The following is a 25,360-nucleotide window of genomic DNA, read 5'->3' on the forward strand; positions in this document are numbered from 1 at the left end:
GAATCTTCTTCCAATTTAGAAAATAGACCACACACTCTCTCTCAAACATACTGTCTCGTATACACGCACTCTCATACACACACAGACTCTCTTTCCCTCCCTCTCTCTCTCACACACACACTCTCTCGCTCACACACACAAACTCACACGCCTTCTTGCTCTCATACACAGTCTGTCACAAGTACGCCCCCTCTCACACGTACGCTCCCTCTCTCTCACACAGTCTCTCTCTCATGTGCTCACACGCATTCTCACACATGCACGCACACATCCTCTCTCTGACACATGCACCCATGCTATCGCATGCCCTCGCTCTCATGCGCCCTCGTACTCTCTTTCAAACTCAGTGTTTCGCTGTCTCCCACTCTTCTGCTCTCTCTTTCACACTTTCTCTCACTGTTTCGCTCTCTCTCTGTCACTCTTTCGCTCTCTTTTACACACAAGCTCACTCTGTTCCAAGTCAAGGATTAAGTTGAAACAATGAACCCAAAATTGACTTTGCTGTAAAGTCTTGCCATTGTGTGATGTACGGAACAAATGGGAATTTAATGTGTTGCCTCAAATGTGTATTTCTTCACAGATTCCATGCAAACATGTGTTTTGTTTCACCTGTGCAAGTTTGCAAGAGAAAAAGGGTGACAAGATGTGTCCTGGGTAAGATGTATTCTGATTGTATTGAGCTTTTCACTGCACTGTGCCTTTCTTGGTATTGAAAATATTTTAAACTATTTTCACTTCATAACACCTGGCCTTAGCAGCACAATTCCTGGCTCAGTCATATTGCCAGTTATTTCACAAATGCTGAAAATGTGTTGCTGGAAAAGTGCAGCAGGTCAGGCATCATTTTCAGCTCTGATCTCCAGCATCTGCAGTCCTCACTTTCTCCTAGTTATTTCACAAATGTTTTGATCAATTCATGCTATATCATTTAGACTATCTGAGCAGTACACTTCATGTACAACCATTGGCAGTCCATATTATTTTAATCAACCTGTTATGACACCCCTCTAGGACAAGTGACAGCTGAACCCAGGCCCTCTAGCTCAAATGTGGAGGTGTTGGACTGGGGTGGGCAAAGTCAGAAGTCACAGGGCACCAAGTGTTGGATCTCATATTTTTCATTTAGAATCTGAGTCGAGGGGTGATTTCAGGTAACATTTATTGTGATTTACTGCTTCATTTCTCCAGAGCAATAAGGCACACAAAAGCTTCCGAATGTCTTAATGATACATTTTAAACTTGGAACATGCATGCCACCCCAACCTCCCTTTTATTATTGTTGGTCAGCGGTATGAGTTATCCCTTTGTAATTGGCTGTCTGATACAGCATTTTATTAAAGGTCAAGCGTGCCTCAACTACTTAAGTGCTGTACACAGTTTAACTGTTGATAGTCCTTAACCCAACGGAAATATTGCCACACTCAGCAATTTCAATATATTTCCAATTAAGCAAATCCTATCACTAAAGGACAAAGAGATTGACAGGCTTGTGGCCCACCTTGGTCATTCCTGATGTTTCTCAAACTTGTTTCTCTTCCTTCTTGAGGTTTTTCATAATGGATACTGCATTCAAGTAACCTTTGCCAGCTGCACTGTGTCAACAATTGACTGGATACTTGCCTATCATTTCAGGACCATATTCATTTCTCCTAGCAATGATATGAGGGCTGCTTTTAGTATCTCAAACTGGTGCGAATCTTTTCCTTTGATGCTTTTAGTGATTTTTTTGTATATAGGTTGATCCACAACTACTTCAAAATCTATTTGAACTATCTTAACTAAAACTTACTCTTAGTATTGTAATGGATTTATTGCTGAAACTTTATTGCTGGAACAGCACAGCAGGTCAGGCAGCATCTAGGGAACAGAAGATTCGACGTTTCGGGCACATGCCCTTCTTCAGGAATCATTACATGGATTTATTACATAATTCAAGAGAAACAACTAATTAGTGTGAAATGTTTTTATATATGTCTTGTATGAAATTTTCTTATATGTGTGTTATGTGCAAGCAACTGTAACTGCACAAACAGGAACTTTGAGTGTACAGTCTACTTGCGAAGACTACATTGAACAAATATAATCCCAAGTTCTCGAATTGCTGTCAGTCTGTTCTGCTGCATTAGCCATGGCCATATCTAGCACCAGGTTATAGTCCAACAGGTTTTTAAAAAGACAAGCTTTTGAAGCACTGCTGCTTCGTCAGGTGATGTTTCAGACCTGGGGCGGTACAGTGGCTCACTGGTTAGCACTGCTGCCTCACAGCATCAGAGATCCAGGTTCAATTCCATCCTTGGCGACTATCTGTGTGGAGTTTGCAAGTTAGATTAGATTACTATGTTAGATTACTTAGTGTGGAAACAGGCCCTTCGGCCCAATAAGTCCACACCGACCCTCCGAAGAGCAACCCACCCACACCCATTCCCCTACATTTACCCTTTCAACTCACACCTTTCACCTAACCTGCACATTTTTGGACTGTGGGAGGAAACCACAGCACCCGGAGGAAACCCACGCAGACACAGGGAGAATGTGCAAACTCCACACAGACAGTTGCCTGAGGTGGGAATTGAACCTGGGCCTCCGGCACTGTGAGGCAGCAGTGCTAACACACTGTGCCGTGTGTCTGCATGGGTTTCTTCTGGGTGCTCCAGTTTTCCCCCACAATCCAAAGATGTGCAGGTAGGTGGATTGGCCATGCTAAATTGCCTGTCTTGTCCAGGGATGTGCGGGTTAGGTGGGTTCGTTATGGAAATGCTGGGGTTGCAGCCATAGGGTAGAGGATGAGTCTGAGTGAGATGCTCTTCGGAGGGTCAGTGTGGACCCAATAGGCCAAATGGCCTGTTTCCACACTGAAGGGATTCTCTGATAAAAGGGGCGGCACTAGGTTGATTCCAGATTTGAAGGAGTTAATTTACAAGGGAAGACTGTGATTATGTTCATTGGAATTTAGGAGAATTGGGGGCGGGGTGCGGAGGTTGGATTTTACAGGAACATATAAAATTATGAAAGGAATAGATAAGATAGAAGCAGGGAAGATGTTTTCACTGGCAGGTGAAACTAGAACAAGAGGGCTTAGCCTCAAAATTAGGGGCAGCAAACTTAGATTAGATTACATTACATTACAGTGTGGAAACAGGCCCTTCGGCCCAACAAGTTCACACCGACCCGCCGAAGCGCAACCCACCCATACCCCTACATTTACCCCTTACCTAACACTACGGGCAATTTAGTATGGCCAATTCACCTGACCTGCACATCTTTTGGAGTGTGGGAGGAAACCGGAGCACCCGGAGGAAACCCACGCAGACACGGGGAGAACGTGCAGACTCCACACAGTCAGTCGCCTGAGGCGGGAAATGAACCCGGGTCTCTGGTGCTGTGAGGCAACAGTGCTAGGACTGAATTGAGGAAAAGCTTCTTCACCCAAAGGGTTGTGAATCTGTGGAATTCCCTGCTCAGTAAAGTAGTTGAGGCTTCCTCATTGAATGTTTTTAAAGCTAAGATAGGTAATTTTTTAAACATTAAAAGAATTAATGGTCATGGTGAGAAGATGTGTAGGTGGAGCAGATGCCATGAAAAGATCAGCCATGATCTTATTGAATGACAGAGCAGGCTCAGAGCAGATGGCCTACTCCTGCTCCTGAGTTCTTATGTCTCAGTAGTTAGCACTGCTGCTTCACAGTGTCAGGGACCCAGTTTCAATTCCAGCCTCAGAAGACTATAGAGTTTGCACATTCTCCCCATGTCTGTAAGGGTTTTCTCTGGTTGCTCTGCTTTCCTGCCACAGTGTAATGGTGTGCAGGTTAGGTGGATTGGCCATACTAAATTGCCCTTAGTGTCCAGGGATGTGTAGGTTGGGTGAATTAGCCATAGGAAATCAGGTTTTATAGGGGCTGAGTCTGGATGGGACACTGTTCTGAGAGTCGGTGTGAATTTGTTGGGCCAAATGGCATGTTTCCACACTATAGGGATAATCTGATTCTGTGTTTATCTACAAAGAGAGGTCACTGAAAGCAAGTACGTGGCTGCAGTAAACAGGAAGGAGTATGTATGTTGGCCTTCATTGCGAGAGGGTTTGACTACTGGAGCAAGTCTTAGTTCAGATGTAAAACGCCTTGATGAGACCTACACCTAGAGTGTTGTATGCAGGTTTCCTTACTAAATAACAGATAAACTTCCCAAATGGGTAACCTTCGAGGTTTATAAAATCAAAAGCACGGATAGGGTGAATATCCAAGGTCTTTTTCTGAGAGTTCGGGAGAGCCCAAAATTATAGGTTTAGGGCGACAAGGGAATGATTTAAAAAGTACATGAGGGGTAGCTATTTCATGCAGATGTTGGTGTGTGTTTAGAACAAACTGCCAGTGGAGGCAGATACAATTATAACATTTAAAAAGCATCTGGATAGGTACATGAATAGGAAGTATTTAGAGGGATATGGACCAAATGCTGGCAAATGAGATTAGCTCAGATCGGGATGTCTGGTCGGCGTGGACGAGTTGGACTGAAAGGTCTGTTTCCATGATGTACAGCTCTGAGTGCAATATAAGTTTACCAGACTGATTATTGGGATGGCAGATTTGTCGTACAGAGAACTATTGGATGGTCGGACTTCAGAACAATGAGAGGAGATCTTAGTCAATGTGTAAAGTTCTGACAAGGCTAAACAGACTGAATGCAGAGATAATGCTTACCCTGACTACTGAATCCAGAATAAGAAGAGTGATCTCAGGGTACTCAGGCTATTTTGGACTGAAATAAGAAATTCCTTCACTTAGAAGATGGTGAATCTGTTGAATTCTGTACCACAGAAGGCTATGGATGTGGTCGATGAATATATTTGGGAAAGGAATAGATTTTTTGGAGGCTAAAGGTGTTCAAGGGATTTGGGAAGCAAATAAATATAGCGTTGTGATAGAGGATCAGCTCAAATCATATCTAATAACATGTAGGCTTGATGGACCAAGTGTATCTTGGCATTTCTCTGGATGTGTTTGGTAACAAAGACTTTGGCATCAATAGCTGTTGTATGTCTAAAGTTTCACTGTCTCTGGTAAGATTTCCTCAACAACAGGAGGTAGGTGATTTAGGCAGATCAGATTTTTTTCTGCTACAGACAACAGGAAAATACCTCTCATGATCCCTTCTTGACAGTAGTTACAATTCTATATTCCTGATGATGGAGGATTTCTTTTTCGTCCCAAATTCAATGGATGATTATCTTGATGTGAGCAAAAGCCCACCATGTTCAAAGGCTGCCATAGTGTTAAGGACCTGGATGGAGATGGAAGAAAATGTTACTGTTCAATATGTAGAGAATGAGCAGAATTTGGGAAATAAGGCAGGCCAAGTGACTGAGGTGTCAGTGGGGAGGCACTTTGGAGCAAGTTGTCATAATTCTAATAGTTTTAAAATAGTTATGGAAAAGGATACACCTGATCTATAAGTGAAAATTCTAAATTTATATGAGGCTAATTTTGATGTTATGAGGCAGGAACTTTCAAAAGTTGATTGAAGGCCTTCAAAAATAACATAACGAGAATTCAGAGACAGTTAGTGCGAAGGACAAGGCTGGTAGGTGCAGGGAATGCTAGATGATCAGAAAAATTGAGGCTCTCATCAAGAAAATGAAGGAGGTATATGTTAGGTACAAACAGCTAGGATCAAATGGATCCCTTGTTGGGTATAAGGAGTCTACTTAGAGTAATACAGGATGGAAACAGGCTCCTGGACCCACGTTGATACATTGTGACTTAGGAGGGAAATCAGGCAGAAGGGAGAACTATAGAGCAATAAGCCTAACATCTGTGGTAGGTAAGTCACATGAAAATTCTGAGAGATAAGATATACGTGCATTTGGCAAGGCAGGGTTTGATTAGGACTGTCAGCATGACTTTGGGCATAGGAGATCATGCCTCACAAATTTGTTAAGAGTTCTTTGAAGAAGTGACCAGATGATTGATGAAGGGCAGGCAGTAGATGTACGTATATGGATTTCAGTCAGACCTTTGATAAGGTTCCACATGGTAGGCTGCTCTGAAACGTTAGATCGCATGGAATCCATGGACCTGGCAAATTGGATACACAATTGGCTTGATGGTAGGACACAGATGGTAATAGTGGAAGGATGCTTGTCGGACTGGAAGCCTGTGACTAGTGGAGGCCTTGGGCCGGTTGCTGTTTGTTATCTATATCAGTGATTTGGATGAGAATGTACAAGGCATGATTAGTAAATTTGCACATTACACTAAACTAGGTGGTATCCAGGACGGTGAGGAAGGTTATCAGAAATTGCAGCAGGGCTTTGATCAGCTGGGGAAGTGGGCTGAGAAATGGCAAATGGAGTTTAATATGGATAATTATGAAGTCTTGCATTTTGGAAAGTCAAGTCAAGGTAGGAGTTTCATGGTGAATGGCAAGGCCTCAAGGAGTGTAGTGGGCCAGAGTGAGCTTGGAGGTCAGGTGCACGGTTCATTGAAAGTGGAGTCACAGGTGGAGAGGGCAGTGAAGAAGGCTTTTGGCACATCAATCTAGGCATCGAATGTAGAAGTTGGGAAGTTATGTTGCAGTTATACAGGACATTGGTGAGGTCGCACTTGGAGCATTGTGTTCAGTTTTGGTCACCTTGCTATAAGAAGGATGTTATTAAACTGGAAAGAGTGCAGAAGATATTTACAAGGATGTTGCCAGGACTAAAGGGTCTGAATTATAGGCAGAGGTTGGACAACCTCGGAATTTTTTTTTTAAGAGTTTAGGAGACTGTGGGGGAATCTTCTAGAAGTGTATAAGATCATGAGAGACATGGATAGGGTGAATGCACTCAGTCTTTTTCCCAGGGTTGGGGAATCGAGGACTAGAGGGCATTAGTTAGAGGAGAAAGAATAAAAGGGAAGCTCAGGGGCAACGTTTTTACACAGAGGGTGGTACTCATAAGGAATGAGTTTCCAACAGGAGTGGTTGAGACAGGTACATTAACAACATTTGAAAGGCATTTGGACAAATACATGGATAGGAAAGGTTTAGGAGGATATGGGCTAAGTACAGGGAAATGGAGTTGTGTAGATGGACATTTTGGTCAGCATGGACCAGTTTGTGCTGAAGGTCCTGTTTCCATGCTGTAGGACTCTGACTCTATGGGATTATGGAAATCCAGAGAGATTCTACTAATACGTTAAGGGAAAAAGAGTGACCAGGGAGAGAATAGGGCTCCTTAAAGATCATCAAGGCAGTTTACGTATGGAACCAATGAAGATTGGTGAGATACAGAAGACTGAAGGGTGGCTAATGGAACATAGAACAGTACAGGCCCTTCTGCCTTCGATGTGCCAGCCTTTTATCCTACATTATCCTAACGTGGTGCCATTATTTGAGAAAGGTGGTAAAGAAAAGCTAGGAACTTTCGACTGGTGAGCGTGAGGTCAGTTGCCGGTGGAGGATTCTGAGGGACAGCATTTTGAAAGGCAAGGACTAATTATGGAGAGTCAGCTTGGCTTTGTGAATGGGAAATTTTGTCTCACTAACTTGGTTGAATTTTTTGAAGAAGTGACAAAGAACACTAATGAAGGCAGAGCGGTAAACATCTTTATGGACTTAAGCAAGGTATTCAACAAGGTTCTGTATGGTAGACTGTTAGCAAGATTAGATCACATGGAATCCAGGAAGAGTTAGCCAATTGGATACAAAATTGGCTTATTGGTAGGAAATAGAGGGGTGTTATTTAGACTAGAGCCCTGTGAACAGCGGTATTTCACAAGGATCAGTACTGGGTCCACTGCTTTCATAATTTATATAAATGATTTGGATGTGACTATCGTAAGTATGCTTAGTAAGTTTACAGATAATGCCAAAATTGGGGTGCATAGGCCAGTGAAGAAGATCATCTTCATACAACAGACCCTTGTTCAATCGAGCCAGTGGACCAAAGGAGTGCTAGATGGAGTTTAATTTAGATAACTGTGCGGTGTTGCATTTTGGTAAGGCAAACCATAGCAGGACTTATACAGTTAATGGTAGAGCCTGGGGAGTGTTGCCAAGCAAAGAGACCTTGGTTATAGTTCCTTGAAAATGAATAGACAGGATCATGAAGAAGGCATTTGGCAATCTTGCTTTCGTTGGTCAGTGCATTGAGTATAGGAGTTGGAATGTCATGTTGGGAGCTGTACAGGACATTGGTGAAGCTACTTTAAGAACTGCGTTCCATTCTCGTCTCCCTACTAAAAGAAGGATGTTGTTAAACTTGAAAGGGTTCAGAAAAGATTTACAAGAATGTCATTGGGATTGGAGAGTTTGTTCTTTTGGGAGAGATTGAATAGGCTGAACTTTTTTCCCTGGAACAGTGGAGGCTGAGAGCTAACCTAATAGAGGTTTATAAAATCATGAGGAGCATGAATAGAGTGAATAGCCAAGGTCTTTTTCCCAGGGTGGGGGAGTCCAAAACTAAAGGGCATAGGTTTAAGGTGAGAAGTTAAAGATTCAAAATGGACCAAAGGGGCAACTTTTTCGCGCAGAGGGTGAAGTGTGTATAGAATGAACTGCCAGAAGAAGTGGTGGAGGCTGGTACAATTACAATATCATCTGGATGGGTATTTGAATAGGAAAATGAAATTAGATCAGTTTAGGATATCTAGTCAGTGTACATGAATTGGACCAAAGGATTATAACGCTGTGACTTTAGTTAGAATCCATTGAGGTCACAGACTTGTTTTTTCAATAATTTGATTGCTTGTTATAGAACATAGAACAGTACAACACATGAAAAGGCCCTTTGGCCCAAACGTTGTGCTAAACATGACACCAAATTAAACTGATCCCTTCTGCCTGCCCATGGTCTACATCCTCCTTTCCTTGCTTATTCATGTGTTTACCTGAAAGCTCCTTAAATGCCCCAAGTGTATCTGCCTCCAACTCTACCCCTGGCACTCCGTTCTAGGCACCTAGAACTAGGCACCTCTGTGTTAAAACAAAAACTTGCCCCTCACTTCTCCTTTGAACTTTCCCTTCTTACCTTAAATGCATGCCGTCTAGTGAGGATAAAGGTTCTGTCAATCCTAAATATATCCTCTTGCTTTTAATTTATTTCATAGAACATAGAACACTAATCCCCTTCAGCCCTCGATGGTTCCACAGGTCGGTGCAACAATCTGAAGCCCATCTACACTATTCCATTCTCGTCCATATGCCTATCCAATGACCATTTAAAAACCCTGAAAGTTGGCGAGTGTACTACTGTTGTAGGCAGTGCGTTCCATGCCCCTAATACTCTCTGACTAAAGGAAATATCTCTGACATCTGTCCTATATCTATCACCTCTCAATTTAAAGCAATATCCCCTCATGCTTGCCATCGCAACCCGAGGAAAAAGGCTCTTACTGTCCACCCTATCTAACCCTCTGATTATCTTATATGTCTCAATTAAGTCACCTCTCAACCTTCTTCTAATGAAAACAGCCTCAAGTCTCTCAGCCTTTCCTCGCAGGACCTTCCCTCCTAACTAGGCAACATCCTAGTAAATCTCCTTTGAACTCTTTCCAAAGCTTTCACATCCTTCCTATAATACAGTGACCAGAACTGTGCACAATACTCCAAATGTGGCCATACCGGAGTTTTGTACAGCTACAACATGATCTCATGGTTCTGAAACTCAATCCCTCTACTAATAAAAGCTAACACACCATCTGACTTCTTAACACCCCTATTGACCTGGGTAGCAACTTTCAAGGATCAGTGTACCTGGTCACCGAGATCTCTCTGCTCATCTACATTACCAAGAATCTTGCCATTAGCCCAATAATCTGCATTCCTGTTACTCCCTCCAAAGTGACTCACCTCACACTTTTCTGCATTAAACTCCATTTGCCACCTCTCAGCCCAGCTCTGCAGCTTACCTATGTCTCTCTGTAACCTGTAACATCCTTTGTCACCATCCACAACTCTACCGATGTTAGTGTCATTCACAAATTTACTAACCCATTCTTCTGTGCCCTCATCCAGGTCATTTATGAAAATGACAAACAACAGTGGACCCTCAAACACATACTAGCGGTACTACCTACGGCAAAGCCAAAGGCTCAGCAATCTCCTCCCTGGCTGCCCAGAGAATCCTACGATAAATCCCATCCGGCCCAGGGGACTTATTTGTTTTTACACTTTCCAGAATTGCTAATACCTCCTCTTTATGCGCCTCAATCCCACCTAATCTAATAGCTTGTATGTCAGTATTCTCCTTGACCACATTGTTTTTTTCTAGTGTGAATTTTGATGAAAAGTATTAATTTAGCACTTCCCCTATCTCCTCTGACTCCATGCAAAACTTCCCACTACTATGCTTGATTGGCCCTGATCTTACTCTAGTCATTCATGTATTCCTGATATACCTGTAGAAAGGCTTAGGGTTTTCCTTGATCCTATCTGCCAACAACTTCTCATGTCCACTTCTGGCTCTTCTTAGCTCACTCTTTAGGTCTTTCCTGGCTAACATGTAACTCTCAAGTACCCTAACTGAGACATCACATCTCTAAATGAGCCATCACATGTCTCTAATGCCTTGGAATTCTCTTTAACCCTACTTGCCAAGGACATTTCATGGCCCCCTCTTGTTCTCCTAATTTCCTGCATGAGTTCTTTCTTGCTTGCTTTATATTCTTTCCTGCTTTCTTTGTGTTGCTTGTTGCTGCTTTCTCATGAATGGTCATTCGTCTTTGGAATCCTGCCACAATGTTCTGGATGCTAGTATGGAGAGTATCAGTCACCCCTGTGGATATTGAAGTCCTCATTGCTACCGCAAAAGCAAAATGATCAACCTTCATGGAGGACATTAATGCCAGTGTTGACGTGACTGTAATTTTGGGAGAGGACCCACCTGGGAAAAATGGGGTGGGAAGAGAGAATACAAATATCCTATTGATGAGGTGTGCCTTGTTAGAATTAATTCTGTCAGAGGGACAAGTACAGAACATTGATTTTAGATCAAAACCTTGACACCTCCTGGATTATGCCATTGTTCAATTCAGAGACCAAAATGATGTTTATCGCTTGATCCATGTGTGGTCTGATGCATGCTGAATAAACTTGGCAAACCATGTAAATCCCACAAATTTGTCCTCACTAACATCTGAGGCTCATACCAAAATTGAAAGAATGATATTGTGGTTTCAAGCAACCGTTCATATAGTCATACTCATGGAAGCATACTTATACTATCCCAGACACCCCATCCCTGGAGAATAGCAGAAGTGCTGTATGCTGGCAAGGAGAAAGTTACCTTGGGAGCCCTTAACATTGACTCCAGACCCCATCAAGCTTCCCTTCCCACCACACATCCTTAGCTTGTGAATCAGTACACCTCCACGTTGAACACCAGCTGAAAGAAGGTGACAAGGATGTAGAATATTCACTGGGTGAGGGACTTCAGTGTCCCATCACCAAGAAGGACTCAAAAGCACCATGACTGTCTGAGCAGGTCAAATCTTAAAAGACACAATTGCTAGATTTAGTCTGCAGCAGATAGTGAACCAACAAGAGGAAGAAATACACTTGATATCATCCTCAGCAATCTGCCTGTGTCCGTACTAATATAGGTAAGAGGGACACAGTCCCTTTTGAGACAAAGTCCTATCTTCACGTTGTAGATAGCGGCCATCATGCTATGTGGCATTAGCAGCTTGCTGAATGGCATAGACTTCAAATGTTTTAACAGTTCAAGACTAGACGCATGTGACACAGTGTTCAAACGTAATCAGCCAACAGGTCTTTTTATGAATGGCAGGCAGTGATGCCACAAGGATCAGTGCCAGGACCTCTGCTATTCATAATATATACTAACGATTTGGATGAGGGAATTAAATGTAATATCTCCAAATTTGCAGATGACACAAAACTAGGTGGAAAGTTGTGCTGTGAGAGGACGGAGCGATGTTGCAATGTGATTTAGATGAGCTGAGTGAGTGGGCAAATGCACGGCCGATGCAGTATAATGTAAATAAATGTCAGATTATCCACTTTGATAGCAAAATCTTAAAGGCTGCAAATTGCGATGGGTGGTATGCAGCAAGACTTATAAGTCGGTTACTGAAAGTAAGCATGCAGGTAGTAAAGATATCAAATGGTATAAAGGACTTTATCACAAGAGACTTCAGGTATTAGAGCAGTCCTCTTTATTTTGCTCTCCACATCCCAGATATTTGGGCTAACCTTGAGAAGGTTCTAGATGATTTTGGGGCCGCCTGCTCAGCAAGCAATATAGAATCTGTTCCAGGAGAAAGTGAGGACTGCAGATGCTGGAGATCAGAGCTTAAAAATGTGTTGGTGGAAAAGTGCAGCAGGTCAGGTAGCATCAAAGGAGCAGGAGAATCGATGTTTCGGGCATAAGCCCTTCTTCAGGAATGAGGAGGGTGTGCCAAGCAGGCTAAGATAAAAGGTAGGGAGGAGGGACTTGGGGGAGGGGCGCTGGGAATACGATAGGTGGAACTGGCGATGGAGGAGGCCAAGGCATGTCCTTGGCGGAGTGGGAGGGGGAGTTAAAGTGTTCAGCCACGGGGCGGTTGGGTTGGTTGGTGCGGGTGTCCCAGAGGTGTTCTCTGAAACGTTCCGCAAGTAGGCGGCCTGTCTCCCCAATGTATAGGAGGCCACATCAGGTGCAGCGGATGCAGTAAATAATGTATGTGGAGGTGCAGGTGAATTTCTGACAGATATGGAAGGATTCCTTGGGGCCTTGGAAGGAAGTGAGGGGGGAAGTGTGGTCGCAAGTTTTGCATTTCTAGCGGTTGCAGGGGAAGGTGCCGGGAGTGGAGGTTGGGTTGGTGGGGGGTGTGGATCTGACGAGGGAGTCGCGGAGGGAGTGGTCTTTCCGGAACGCTGATAGGGGTGGGGAGGGAAATATATCCCCAACACCCTCCTTCAACCTATCGTATTCCCAACCCCCCTTCCCCAAGTCCCTCCTCCCTACCTTTTATCTTAGCCTGCTTGGCACACCCTCCTCATTCCTGAAGAAGGGCTAATGCCCGAAAAGTCGATTCTCCTGCTCCTTTGATGCTGCCTGACCTGCTGCGCTTTTCCAGCAACATTTTTAAGCTAGAATCTGTTCCAGCCAACCTTATTAGCCAGTGTCAGACTTGGGTGTCTTCCTGCAATTATACAGGGCCTTGTGTGCAGTTCTGGTCTCCTTGTCTGAGAAAAGACGTTCTTGTTACAAAGGTAGGGCAGCAAAGATTTATCAAACTGATTCCTGGGATGATAAGACTAATGTATGAGGAGAGGTTGAGTGCTTTAGGATGAATTCGCTGGAGTTCAGAAAGATAGAGGTGCCATTTCAGAGAAACCTATGACAGGGTAAACACAAGAACTGTGTTCCTGATGGCGGGGCATCAGAACCTGGGGTCATAGTCTAAGGATACATAGAGTCATAGAGATGTACAGCATGGAAACAGACTCTTCGGTCCAACCCGTCCGTGCCAACTAGATATTCCAACCCAACCTAGTCCCATCTGCCAGCACCCGGCCCATATCCCTCTAAACCCTTCCTATTCATATACCCATCCAAATGCCTCTAAATGTTGCAATTGTACCAGTCTCCACCACTTCCTCTGGCAGCTCATTCCATACACATACCACTTCTTGCGTGAAAAAGTTGCCCCTTAGGTCTCTTTTATATCTTTCCCCTCTACCCTGAGCCTCTAGTTCTGGACTCCCCCACGCCAAGGAAAAGACTTTATCTATTTACCCTATCCATGCCCCTCATAATTTTGTAAACCTCTATCTGGTCACCCTTCAGCCTCCGACGCTCCAGGGAAAATAGCCCCAGCCTGTTCTGCCTCTCCCCATAGCTCAAATCCTCCAATCCTGGCAACATCCTTGTAAATCTTTTCTGAACCCTTTCAAGTTTCACAACATCTTTCCGATAGGAAGGAGACCAGAATTGCACACAATATTCCAACAGTGGTCTAACCAATATCCTGTACAGCCGCAACATGACCTCCCAACTCCTGTACTCAATACTCTCACCAATAAAAGAAAGCATAACAAACGCCTTCTTCACTATCCAATCTACCTGCGACTCCGCTTTCAAGGAGCTATGAACCTGCACTCCAAGGTCTCTTTGTTCAGCAACACTCCCTCGGACCTTACCATTAATTGTGCAAGTCCTGCGAAGATTTGCTTTCCCAAAATGCAGCACCTCGCATTTATATGAATTAAACTCCATCTGTCACTTCTCGGCTCATTGGCCCATCTGATCAAGATCCTATTGTAATCTGAGGTAACCTTCTTCGCTGTCCGCTACACCTCCAATTTTGGTGTCATCTGCAAACTTACTAACTGTATCTCTTATGCTCGCATCCAAATCATTTATGTAAATGACTAAAAAGTAGAGGACCCAGCACTGATCCTTGTGGCACTCCAATGGTCACAGGCTGAAAAATAACCCTTCACTACCACCCTCCGTCTTCTACCTTTGAGCCAGTTCTGTATCCACATGGCTAGTTCTCCCTATATTCATGAGATCTAACCTTGTTAACCAGTCTCCCATGGGGATTCTTGTCGAACGCCTTACTGAAGTCCATATAGGTCACATCTACCACTCTGCCCTCATCAATCTTCTTTGTTACTTCTTCAAAAAACTCAGTCAAGTTTGTGAGACATGATTTCCGATGCACAATGCCATGATGACTATCCCTAATCAGTCCTTGCCTTTCCAAATACATGTACATCCTGTCCCTCAGGATTCCCTCCAACAACTTGCCCACCAGTGACGTAAGACTCACTGATCTATAGTTCCCTGGCTTGTCCTTACTACCCTTCTTAAAGAGTGGCACCACGTTAGCCAACCTCCAGTCTTCCGGCACCTCACCTGTGACTATCGATGATACAAATATCTCAGCAAGAGGCCCAGCAATCACTTCGCCAGCTTCCCACGGAGTTCTCGGGTACACCTGATCAGGTGCTGGGAATTTATCCACTTTTATGCATTTCAAGACATTCGTCCTCTGTAATCTGGACATTTTGCAAGATGTCACCATCTATTTCCCTACATTCTATATCTTCCATATCCTTTTCCACAGTAAATACTGATGCCAAATACTCGTTTAGTATATCCCCCATTTTCTGCAGCTCCACACAAAGGCCGCCTTGCAGATCTTTAAGGGCTCCTATTCTCTCCATAGTTACCCTTTTGTCCTTAATGTATTTATAAAAATCCTTTGGATTCTCCTTAATTCTGTGTGCCAAAGCTATTTCATGTCGCCATTTTGCCCTCCTGATTTCCCTCTTAAGTGTACTCCTACTGCCTTTCCACTCTTCTAAGAATTCACTCGATCTATCCTGTCTATACCTTACATATGCTTCCTTCTTTTTCTTAACCAAACATTCAATATCTTTAGTCATCCAGCATTCCCTATACCTCCCAGCCTTTACTTTCACCCTAACAGAAATATACTTTCTCTGGATTCTCGTTATCTCATTTCTTGAAGGCTTCCCATTTTCCAGCTGTCCCTTTACCTGCGAACATCTGCCCCCAAACAGCTTTTGAAAGTTCTTGCCTAATACTGTCAAAATTGGCCTTTCTCCAATTTAGAACTTCTCAACTTTTAGATCTGGTCGATCCTTTTCCAGCACTATTTTAAATCTAATAGAATTATGGTTGCTGGCCCCAAAATGCTCCCCCACTGACACCTCAGTCACCTGCCCTGCCTTATTTCCCATGAGTAAGTCAAGTTTTACACCTCCTCTAGGAGGTACATCCACATACTGAATCATCCAAACCCTTAACATGAGAATTTTTTTCCTGAGAATGGTGAGCCTGTGAAATTCACTACCGCAGAAAGCATTTAAAGTTAAAACATTGTAAGATTTCAAGAAGAGTTGGATATATCGCTTGGGGCTAATGCAATCAGAGGATATTGGAGTAAAAGCTGAAACTGGCTATTACGTTAGATGATCAGCCATGCTCATCATGAATGGTGGAGCAGGGCTGAAGGGCTGAGTGGCCTACCCATGGTCCTGTCTTAAGTTAATGTTGTCATTTGTCACAGACTGCAGGTTTTCTTTAACAGCAGAAAAAGCTTGATGTGCAGAAAAAAGGAAAAGCAGACCAGGATGTCTAAATCACAATGCAGTTAGAGTGATCTCAAAACACATCGCAAAACAAATGTTTAGAAGGATTCCTTACACTATCCATTAGAGACTTAATTCCAGATAAATTACACCCCTGTCTCAACTCTTTACAGTTCTGCTTAATTGATTTCCTGACTGTTTCCTTGCCATGAATTGAGACAATTCTGGAATCCTTGCCAAATCTCCCAAAATGATTTTTTCCATAAATCCGAAAGCCTAAACTTTCTCAGTTCTAATAACCAGTGAATTTCTAACCAACTTCCCTGGTCTGGAAGTTTCATAAACTTAACCCTTATGCTGAGGTAACCTTTTCTATCTACTACCCTGAATCATCCTCTAAACCAACTTTAAGTTCAGTGTGTTATGAACAGAATGGAAATACTTACTGCTTGAATTTAGAAAAACTTGCTCATCCTAGATTGTTCTGAACTGAAACCAAACCTTGTATGTTTGCCTGACCTCTATGCCACTTTCCTGTGCTATCACCGTGGCACTGCACAGTGGCTCAGTAGTTAGCATGCTGCCTCACAGCGCCAGGGTCCCAGGTTCAATTCCAGCCTTGGGTAACTGTCTGTGTGGAGTTTGCACATTCTTCCCGTGTCTGTGTGGTTTTCCTCCGGGTGCTCCGGTTTCCTCCCACAGTTCAAAGATGTGCAGGTCTGGTGAATTGGCCATGTTAAATTGCTAGTAGTGTTAGGTGCATTAGTCAGAAGGTCGGTTGGGCCAAAGGGCCTGTTTCCACACTGTAGGGAATCTAATCTTTTATTAGTATCCAATTTCTGTCTTGAACATGTTCAATGATTGAGCTTCCACAAGCCTCTGGAGTAGTAAATTCCAGAATCTGACTCCCCTCTAAGGAAAGAAATTCCTCCATCTCAAATGGTCAACCTCTGATCCCAAGACTATGTTCCCCTATTCTAGACTCACTAGCCAGGTCCTGCCCATGCCCACTTCACTGAGGTTACCATTTATTCCTTGAAATACTAGAGAATATTGGCCGAGTTTCCCCCATTTCTTATAAAACAATCTCACTATCCCCAGGGTTCAAATGGCGAACCTCTGTTGGGCTCCCTTTATGGCAAGAAAGTGGACCAAAGCTGTACACAATACTATTCATCTTTACCATTCCACATTTCACTTCAATTTGTGGTATATAGCTTCACTTTAATAATTTACTTGACCTGCATTGTACACTCGCTTACTGGCTCTCACTTGCTCTCTCTTCCCCCTCATCCAAGGAGCTCTGGTTTTGATTCCTTTGACTTGTGCCCTTATTGGAATATACCCTGAAACAGCTCGTGAACCTTCGCATGCAATGATCACTCACCTCTAAGTGTTCCCCACAGTCATTTGGTCAACTCAGTTCAACTCCTTTCCCACTAGCAGTTCCAGTAATACCTCCTCCTTAATTGGACTGAGAACACCAATCAAGAAAGTTCTGTTGAACTCAATCCTGAAATTCCTTCCCACATTACATTACACTGTCCTGTGATACTCTCTCAGACGATATTTGAAGGTTAAATCACGTTGAATACAGGGAGAGCTAGCCATTTGGATACAAAATTAGTTCGAAGATAGGAGGCAGAGGGTCATGGTAGAGGGTTACTTTTTGGACCAGAGGCCTGTGACCAGCAGTGAGCCTCAAGGATCGATATTGGATCCATTGCTTTTTGTCATTCATACAAATGATTTGGATGTGAATTAGTAATTTTGCAAATGACACCAAAGTGATGGTATAGTACAGAGGCAAGAAGGTTACCGCAGAGTACAACAGGACCTTGATCAGATGGGCAATTGGGCCGAGGAATGGCAGATAAATATGACATGCTGCATTTTGGTAGGGCAAATCAAGGCAGGAATTAGAAACTTAATGGTAAGGTTTGCTGAACAACGAAACCTTAGGGTTGCAGGTTCATAATACCTGTGAAATTGAGTCATGGGTAGACAGGGTGGTGAAGAAGGCATCTGGTACACTTGACTTTATTGGTCAGTGCATTGTGTATAGCAGTTGAGGTGACATGTTGCTGCTGTACAGGGCATTGGTTTTGGAATACTGTATTCCATTCTGGTTTCTCTGCAATAGAAAATATGTTGTGAAATGTGAAAGGCTTCAAAAATGTTTTACAAGAATGTTGCCAGGGTTGAAGAGTTTGAGCTAAAAGGAGAGGCTGCATAGGCTGAGGCTACTTTCCCTGGAGCATCAAAAGCTGAAAGGTACCCCTATAGAAATTTATAATATCATGAGGGCATGGATAGGGTGAATAGCCAAGGTCTTTTCCCCAGTTTAGGGAAGTCTAAAACTAGAGGGCATAAGATTAAAGTGAATGGGGAAAGACTTAAAAGAGACCCAAGGAGCATCTTTTTTTCTCACAGGCTAGTGAGTGTAGGAGGTGATGGAGGTGGGTACAGTTTTACAGCATTTAAAAGGCATCTAGATAGGTAAATGAATAGGAAGGATTTAGAGGGGTATGGGGCAAATGCTGGCAAATAGAACTCGATTAGGATATCTAGTTAACATGGACAAGTTGGACCAAAGGTTCTATTTCTGTACTGTACGTCTCTATGACTCTGACACTAATTAAACTCACCCAAAATCGCACTCTATATTTTTGAACATCACTGTATTCTCCTCCACATCATTTATATAGACACACATATGTACAAACAACAGGGATCCCAGCATTGATCTGTGAGGTTAACAGATTTCATGTTAAAGATCACCCTTCCATTGCTAGTCTTTGTCTTCTATGACTAAGCCAGTTCTACACTTATTTTACCAGCTCACCGTGGAACCCATGTGACTTCATCTTTTGTATCAGTGTACCATGAGGGACCTTGTGAAAGGCCTTGCTGAAGTCCATGTTCACAGCATCTAATGCCGCACCCTAATCAATCATCATTGTCACTTCCTCAAAAAAGTTGAATCACGTTGTACCCCACACGAAGCCATTATGCTAATTGTTAATAAGTCCATATTTTTCCACAAGTGAGTAAATCCTATTCCAAAGAATCTTTTCCAATAATTTCCCTACCATTGATGGAATGTTCACTGGCCAATAATTTCCCAGATTATCCTTGTTGCTCTTCTTAAACAAAGGAACAACATTGGCTGTTCTCCAGTCCTCTAGGACCTCTCCTATGACTAAAGATTTTGTACAAGGCCCCAGAAATTTCTTCACCGGCTTCCCTCAATATTCTAAGATAGATCCTATCAGATCCTGCGAACTTGTCTACCTTAATGCTTGTTAAAAAACCTGACAATTATTTTTATGACCCAGAATATCAATATATCACTGCCGAGAATCAAAAGCACCATGACCACCTCCTTTGTGAATACCAATGCAATGTATTCAAGGAACAAAGAAAATTACAGCACAGGAAAGACCCTTCGGCCCTCTAGGCCTGCACCAATCCAGATCCTCTATCTAAACCTGTTGCCTGTTTTCTAAGGATCTGTATCTCTCTGCTCCCTGCCCATTCATTTATGTATCTAGACAGCTCTTAAATGACACTATTGTGCCTGCCTCTACCATCTCCGTTAGCAATGCCTTCCAGGAACCTATCACCGTCTGTGTAAAGAACTTTGCTCGCACATCTCCCTTAAATTTTTTCCCTCTCATCTTGAATTCTTGACCCCCCAGTAATTGAGTCCCCTACTCTGGGAAAAAGCTTCTATATCTCTCATGATTTTATAGACCTCAATCAGGTCCCCCTTCAACCTCCGTCTTTCTAATTAAAATAATCCTAATCTATTCAATCTCTCTTTATAGCTAGCACCCTCCAGACCAGGCAACATCCTGGTGAACCTCCTCCAAAGCATCCACATCCTTTTGGTAATATGGTGACAGAACTGTATGCAGTATTCCAAATGTGGCCGAACCAAAGTCCTATACAACTGTAACATGACCTGCCAACTCTTGTACTCAGTACTCACTGGGCGGCACGGTGGCCCAGTGGTTAGCACTGCTGCCTCACAGCGCCTGTAGACCCGGGTTCGAACCAAAGTCCTATACAACTGTAACATGACCTGCCAACTCTTGTACTCAGTATCCTGTCCGATGAAGGAGAGCATGCCATATGACTTCTTGACCACTCTATCAAACTGCATTGTCACCCATATGACTTCTTGACCACTCTATCAAACTGCATTGTCACCTTCAGGGTACAATGGATCTGAACACACAGATCTCTCTGTATGTCAATTTTCCCCAGGGATTTTCTGTTTAGTTTGCTCTTGAATTGGATCTTCCAAAATGCAACACCTCAATTTTTTCCGAATTGAACTCCATCTGCTATTTCTCTGCCCAACTCTCCAATCTGCCTAGATTCTGCTGCATTCTCTGACAGTCCCCTTCACTCTTTGCTACTCCACCAATCTTAGTGTCATCTGCAAACTTGCTAATCAGACAAATAGTCAAGGGCTTCACCCCTTCCTCCAGCTGCACATCTAAGTTTCCTCTTTTGTCCTTGAGTAAATCTCTAGCTGCCTTCTTGCTCCTTATATACACGTAAAACTCCTTCGGATTTTCGTTAATCCTGTTAACCAAAGACATTTCATGGCCCCCTTCAGCCCCTAATTCACTGTTTGAGTTATTTCCTGCTATCTTCGCGTTCTTTGAGGGCTCTGTCTGTCATCAGTTTCCTTAACCTTGTGGATGCCTCCTTTTTCCTTTTGCCTAAGCTCTCAATTTCTCTGGTCATCCAAAATTCCTGAATCTTGCTGTCCCTATCCTTCACTTTCACAGGAACATGCAGATCTTGAAACCCAATCAACTGGCGTTTAAAAAATTTCTTATGGTCCAGCTGGTAGGTTTCAGCCGTCCATCTGTGATGTAGAAAAATAAGTTAAATTCTCTCTTTTAGAGTCTACTGCAGGTCTTGTTTAGACTTTAAATTAATACCTTTAAACCCACTGTTCTAATAATTTTATTAATTCACTTCATGATTTAATTACACCATTTAAAAGATTGAATGTCTCAGCTAATTTAAATCAATACCTTTAAAAATGTAAAAGAGAAATTCTCAGGCAGCAATCGCCTCTTTCCCTGTGATACTTTGATTTTATTTCCTATTTATTGGAAAACGCCCATTCTCATCTCACTTACTTCCCATTGCCGCTTTTAACTGACATTCTCAGCTCTCTCCTTGCAGGGCATTTTCTGGCTAACTGAGTATAACAGATTAAATTGTGGCATAAATGCTTATTACAACAAATGGTTTTGGTTATTAAAGTATAATATTATAGAAACTGACAGAACCTATTTTCATTTCTTTAGGTGTAGTGACCCAGTTCAGCGCATCGAGCAGTGTTTACGAGGTTCCCTATTCATGTGTAGTATTGTCCAAGGCTGCAAGCGGACCTATCTTTCTCAGAGAGACTTGCAGGCCCATATCAATCATCGACATATGAGAACCGGGAAGGCTGTCATTAGATCACAACCAGAGTCACTCCACCCTGCAATGGGACCTCCAGCAGACATTGCTGAGCGCTTTCTGATGCCACAAGATAAGCACCATATTTCGCATCTTCCTCCTAAACAACATGCCATCTTGATGCCGCCACCCACTCTTCAGCATGTGTCACATGATCACTATAGCCAGACGCATGAGGATATTCGTCCACCGCCCACTGAGATGCCTCTTCCTCCACCACCGAGGTCAGTGAATCAGGAAACCTTTCGAATTTCAACCGTCACAACAAGAAAACACAGCAATCTGATCACTGTTCCTATTCAAGATGACTCTTCAAGTACAGGAAGTCGCGAGCCCCCAACAGCTGCACCTCATCATCATCCTGAATACCAGAACAATCCAGTGGTATCTCATCCACATCACATGCTGCCTCCACAGCAACACTATGCCCCTCCTCCTCCCCCTCCCCCACCAATAAGCCACCCCATGCCTCACCCAGCACAGGCTGCTGCCAACCCCCACATGGTGTACAACCAGGCTCCGCCTCCACCTTTGTCAGCTGCTCCACCTCCAATCAACCCACCACCAGGACACATCTTGGCTCCAATGCCACCATATCTGAACCATCCACCCCATGGACCACCCCCTCAGCATACTGGTCCTCCTGTGAACACCCCGCCACCCCCTCACCACTATTCTGCCTCCACAATACCACAATATACAGAAGACCAAGGAACACTTAGTCCTCCATTTACTCAGCCTGGAGGGCACAGTCCAGGTATTGGTGTTTGGCCTGCTCCCAGAGGTCCTCCTCCACCAAGGATTCAAGTCCCACCTCCACAGGCTCCATTGCCTGGACCACATCACCCTGATCAGACACGATATAGGCCGTATTATCAGTAAGTCATTAGATGGATTGTATGGAAGTACTTCATTGTTCCAGGATGTAACATTGCTTCTGCAAATGCAAATTTCTCGACCTTTTTGAAGGGAACCTGCTTCTGGAGAGATTTTGATGCAATAAATTATTCACAGAGTTGGAACTGTCTGTGTGTCAACAAACTTGCAATTGAGTTTTCATGTCCAATATGTACTAATTGCATTTTTTAAATGAAAATGAGAATACGAGCATCTAATATTTTGTGGAATTTGCCGCTTGTGTGAAGAAGGTCTAAGTAAATGAGGGAATTGTATGAAGATTCTGCTGGAACTGTCAGTTAACCTGGTTAACTGATCTCAAGGTAGAGGAACAAGTGACCATGAATTTTTTTATTAACCATTTAGAGAGCATGTTACAAAATGTAATATTTTAAAACATATCTTCCACAGCCTTTCTTTGGCTCATTCGTGCTTCACACTGTAATCAACATCTACAAAATTTTCTGTAAATAGATCAAAAAATGTAATAAATTTAGTGTTGTAAATTTGTTAACCTCATTGTAAAACTTAAACGTTGACAGCAGTAAGGTTGTAAAATTAACGCCATTTAATAGGAGAGCAGTTTTTTTTTGATTATCAATGTTTTAAATGTACAATCCACCTGCATTAGAATATTAAAATGATTGCTGACTTTTCAGGGGTTTGCAGTCTCTGGACCGTGTAACATTGTGGCCTAAGTCAATATTTTGTTCACTGTCCTCAACCTTCCAGCTTGGATAATGTTTCATGAATGAAAACGATTCAATTTACTTGAAAAGGTTAGAGTAAACTTCAGAATAAGGCTAATGGCAGTCCTTTCGATTTGTATTAATTTCAAATAAAAGTACTATACATCATGTGATATATGGAATCAATAAGGAAGAAGGTTTTTATCTAATTAGTTATTCTTGAAATCTACTACCAAAGATGAGTGAGATATGATCTCAGTTGGCCTCTGTTTTAAGTAGTGCTTGTCTTAATTAACAAGTGCCATGACTCAGTGGGAAGTGTTTTGAAAATCAAGCACTATTATTTCCAGATTATTCAAAAAAGTTAAAAGATTTGGTTTAAAGATTCCCCCAGTTTACCTGCTTTCCAGACCCAGCTTGTTAGAAAGCATGAATCAGATTTCTGTACTTAACATGAATTACTATTTATTGCAAGTAATTAGACTACAGGTAAACAGTTAGAAACTGTCAGCAAATAATGATACAAATTAAATCTAATGTTTTTATAAACTCCTCCTTACAGATAGACAGAGACAGGTTTTGGGTGGAGAAAAACTGGGAAGAAAATTCAGTGGTTTCTCTTCAGGAGTTGCTGAGATTGTCTATATGCTATATATATAGTTTATAACATTCTCTGGATACTGACATGCAAGAGAGACAACTGGGTTACTTAGAAAAGGTTTCTGATTAAAGAGTCACATCCTACAATTGAAGGAAAATTGAATTTGTTTTCTTCAGATTTAAAGTGGGTTTTGACTATAGGGAATTGCTTCTGAGCTGGTAGAGATCAAATCATTTCTGTTTTGGTCTCGTTTCCAGCCCAAGCTGTCAAGTTACCTGACAACGGGTCAACTTGTTGTTAGGAGAGGGAATAGGCAGACTGTGCAGGGGTCTCTTGTGGTCATTGCCCTCAATAATAAGTATACTGCTTTGGGTACTGTTGGGGAAACAACCTGCCAAGGGAAAGGTCTGTGGCACTGAGCCTGGCTCTGTGACTCAGGAGGGGAGAGGGGAAAATAGGAGTGCGATAGTAATATGGGCGGCACGGTGGCACAGTGGTTAGCACTGCTGCCTCAGGCGACTGACTGTGTGAAGTTTGCACATTCTCCCCATGTCTGCGTGGGTTTTCTCTGGGTGCTCCGGTTTCCTCCCACAGTCCAAAGGTGTGCAGGTCAGGTGAATTGGCCTTGCTAAATTGCCCGTAGTGTTAGGTAAGGGGTAAATGTAGGGGTATGGATGGGTTGCGCTTCGGCGGGTTGGGCCGAAGGACCTGTTTCCGCACTGTAATGTAATCTAATCTAATCTAATAGGACATCCAATGGTTATAGAAACAGTCATGAGACTCTGTAATCGCAAATGAGACTCCTAGATGGTATATTGCCACAGTGTACCCAGGTCAGAAATCTCTGATTAAGTCTACTGGATTCCTAAGGGGGAAACGGAGCAGCCAGAAGTTGTGATACACATCGGTACTGATGACATAGCTAAGGAAAGGGATGAGGACATGAAAAGTGAATATAGGGAGTTGGTTGGAAGCTAAAAGGCAAGACGAATAAAATAGTAATCTCAGGATTGCTACCGGTGCCACAGACTACTAAGGCTAGGAACAAAGAGCAAGTGCAAAGCTGATGTAGGAAGGAAGCCTTCAGATATATAGATCATTTGGGTATCTTTTGGAGAAGGTGGAACCTGTACAAGGAGGACAGGTTGTACCTGAACTGGAGGGGTGCCATAATCCTGGTTGGGAAGTTTGCTCTTCTGGTTTAAACTAGTTTGGCAGGGGTGTGGGAACCGGATCAGAGGATGGGGTAGCTCGTGAACAGGCAGATACAGCGTGCAGAGAGTCTGTGAGGAAGAATAGACTGTTGATAGGGCAAAGTTGCAGTCAGTGTGATGGGTTGAAATGTGTGTATTTTAATGGAAGAAGCATCAGGAATAAGGGTGATGAATGTAGAGCATGGATCAGTACTTTGAGCTACGATGTTGTTGTGATTAGATATCACAGGCAGGAATGGTTGTGGAATATTCCGGGGTTTAGATGTTTCAAAAAGAAGAGGGAATGGCATTGCTAATCAGGTATAGTATAAAAGCTGCAAAAAGAGTTGTCGTTGAGGAGGGTTTGTCTACTGAGTATAGGTGGAAATCAGAAACAGGAAAGGCGTAGTCACTTTATTGGACGTTTTCTATAGACTCCC

General features: G+C 42.9%; 1 protein-coding gene across 1 annotated transcript; it reads left to right on the plus strand.

Annotated features, from left to right (window-relative positions):
* Nucleotides 1–547: 547 nt before the first annotated feature.
* On the plus strand, nucleotides 548–23,294 carry cbll1 (Cbl proto-oncogene-like 1, E3 ubiquitin protein ligase). The gene is made up of 2 exons (XM_043718002.1): nucleotides 548–654; nucleotides 21,384–23,294. Exons 1-2 carry the CDS (start codon nucleotides 563–565, stop codon nucleotides 22,420–22,422), a joined length of 1,131 nt encoding a protein of 376 aa, XP_043573937.1. The 5' UTR covers nucleotides 548–562; the 3' UTR covers nucleotides 22,423–23,294.
* Nucleotides 23,295–25,360: the final 2,066 nt, after the last annotated feature.

The sequence above is a fragment of the Chiloscyllium plagiosum genome, chromosome 27 (genome assembly GCF_004010195.1).
Source record: "Chiloscyllium plagiosum isolate BGI_BamShark_2017 chromosome 27, ASM401019v2, whole genome shotgun sequence".
NCBI classification, from domain to species: Eukaryota; Metazoa; Chordata; class Chondrichthyes; order Orectolobiformes; family Hemiscylliidae; genus Chiloscyllium; species Chiloscyllium plagiosum.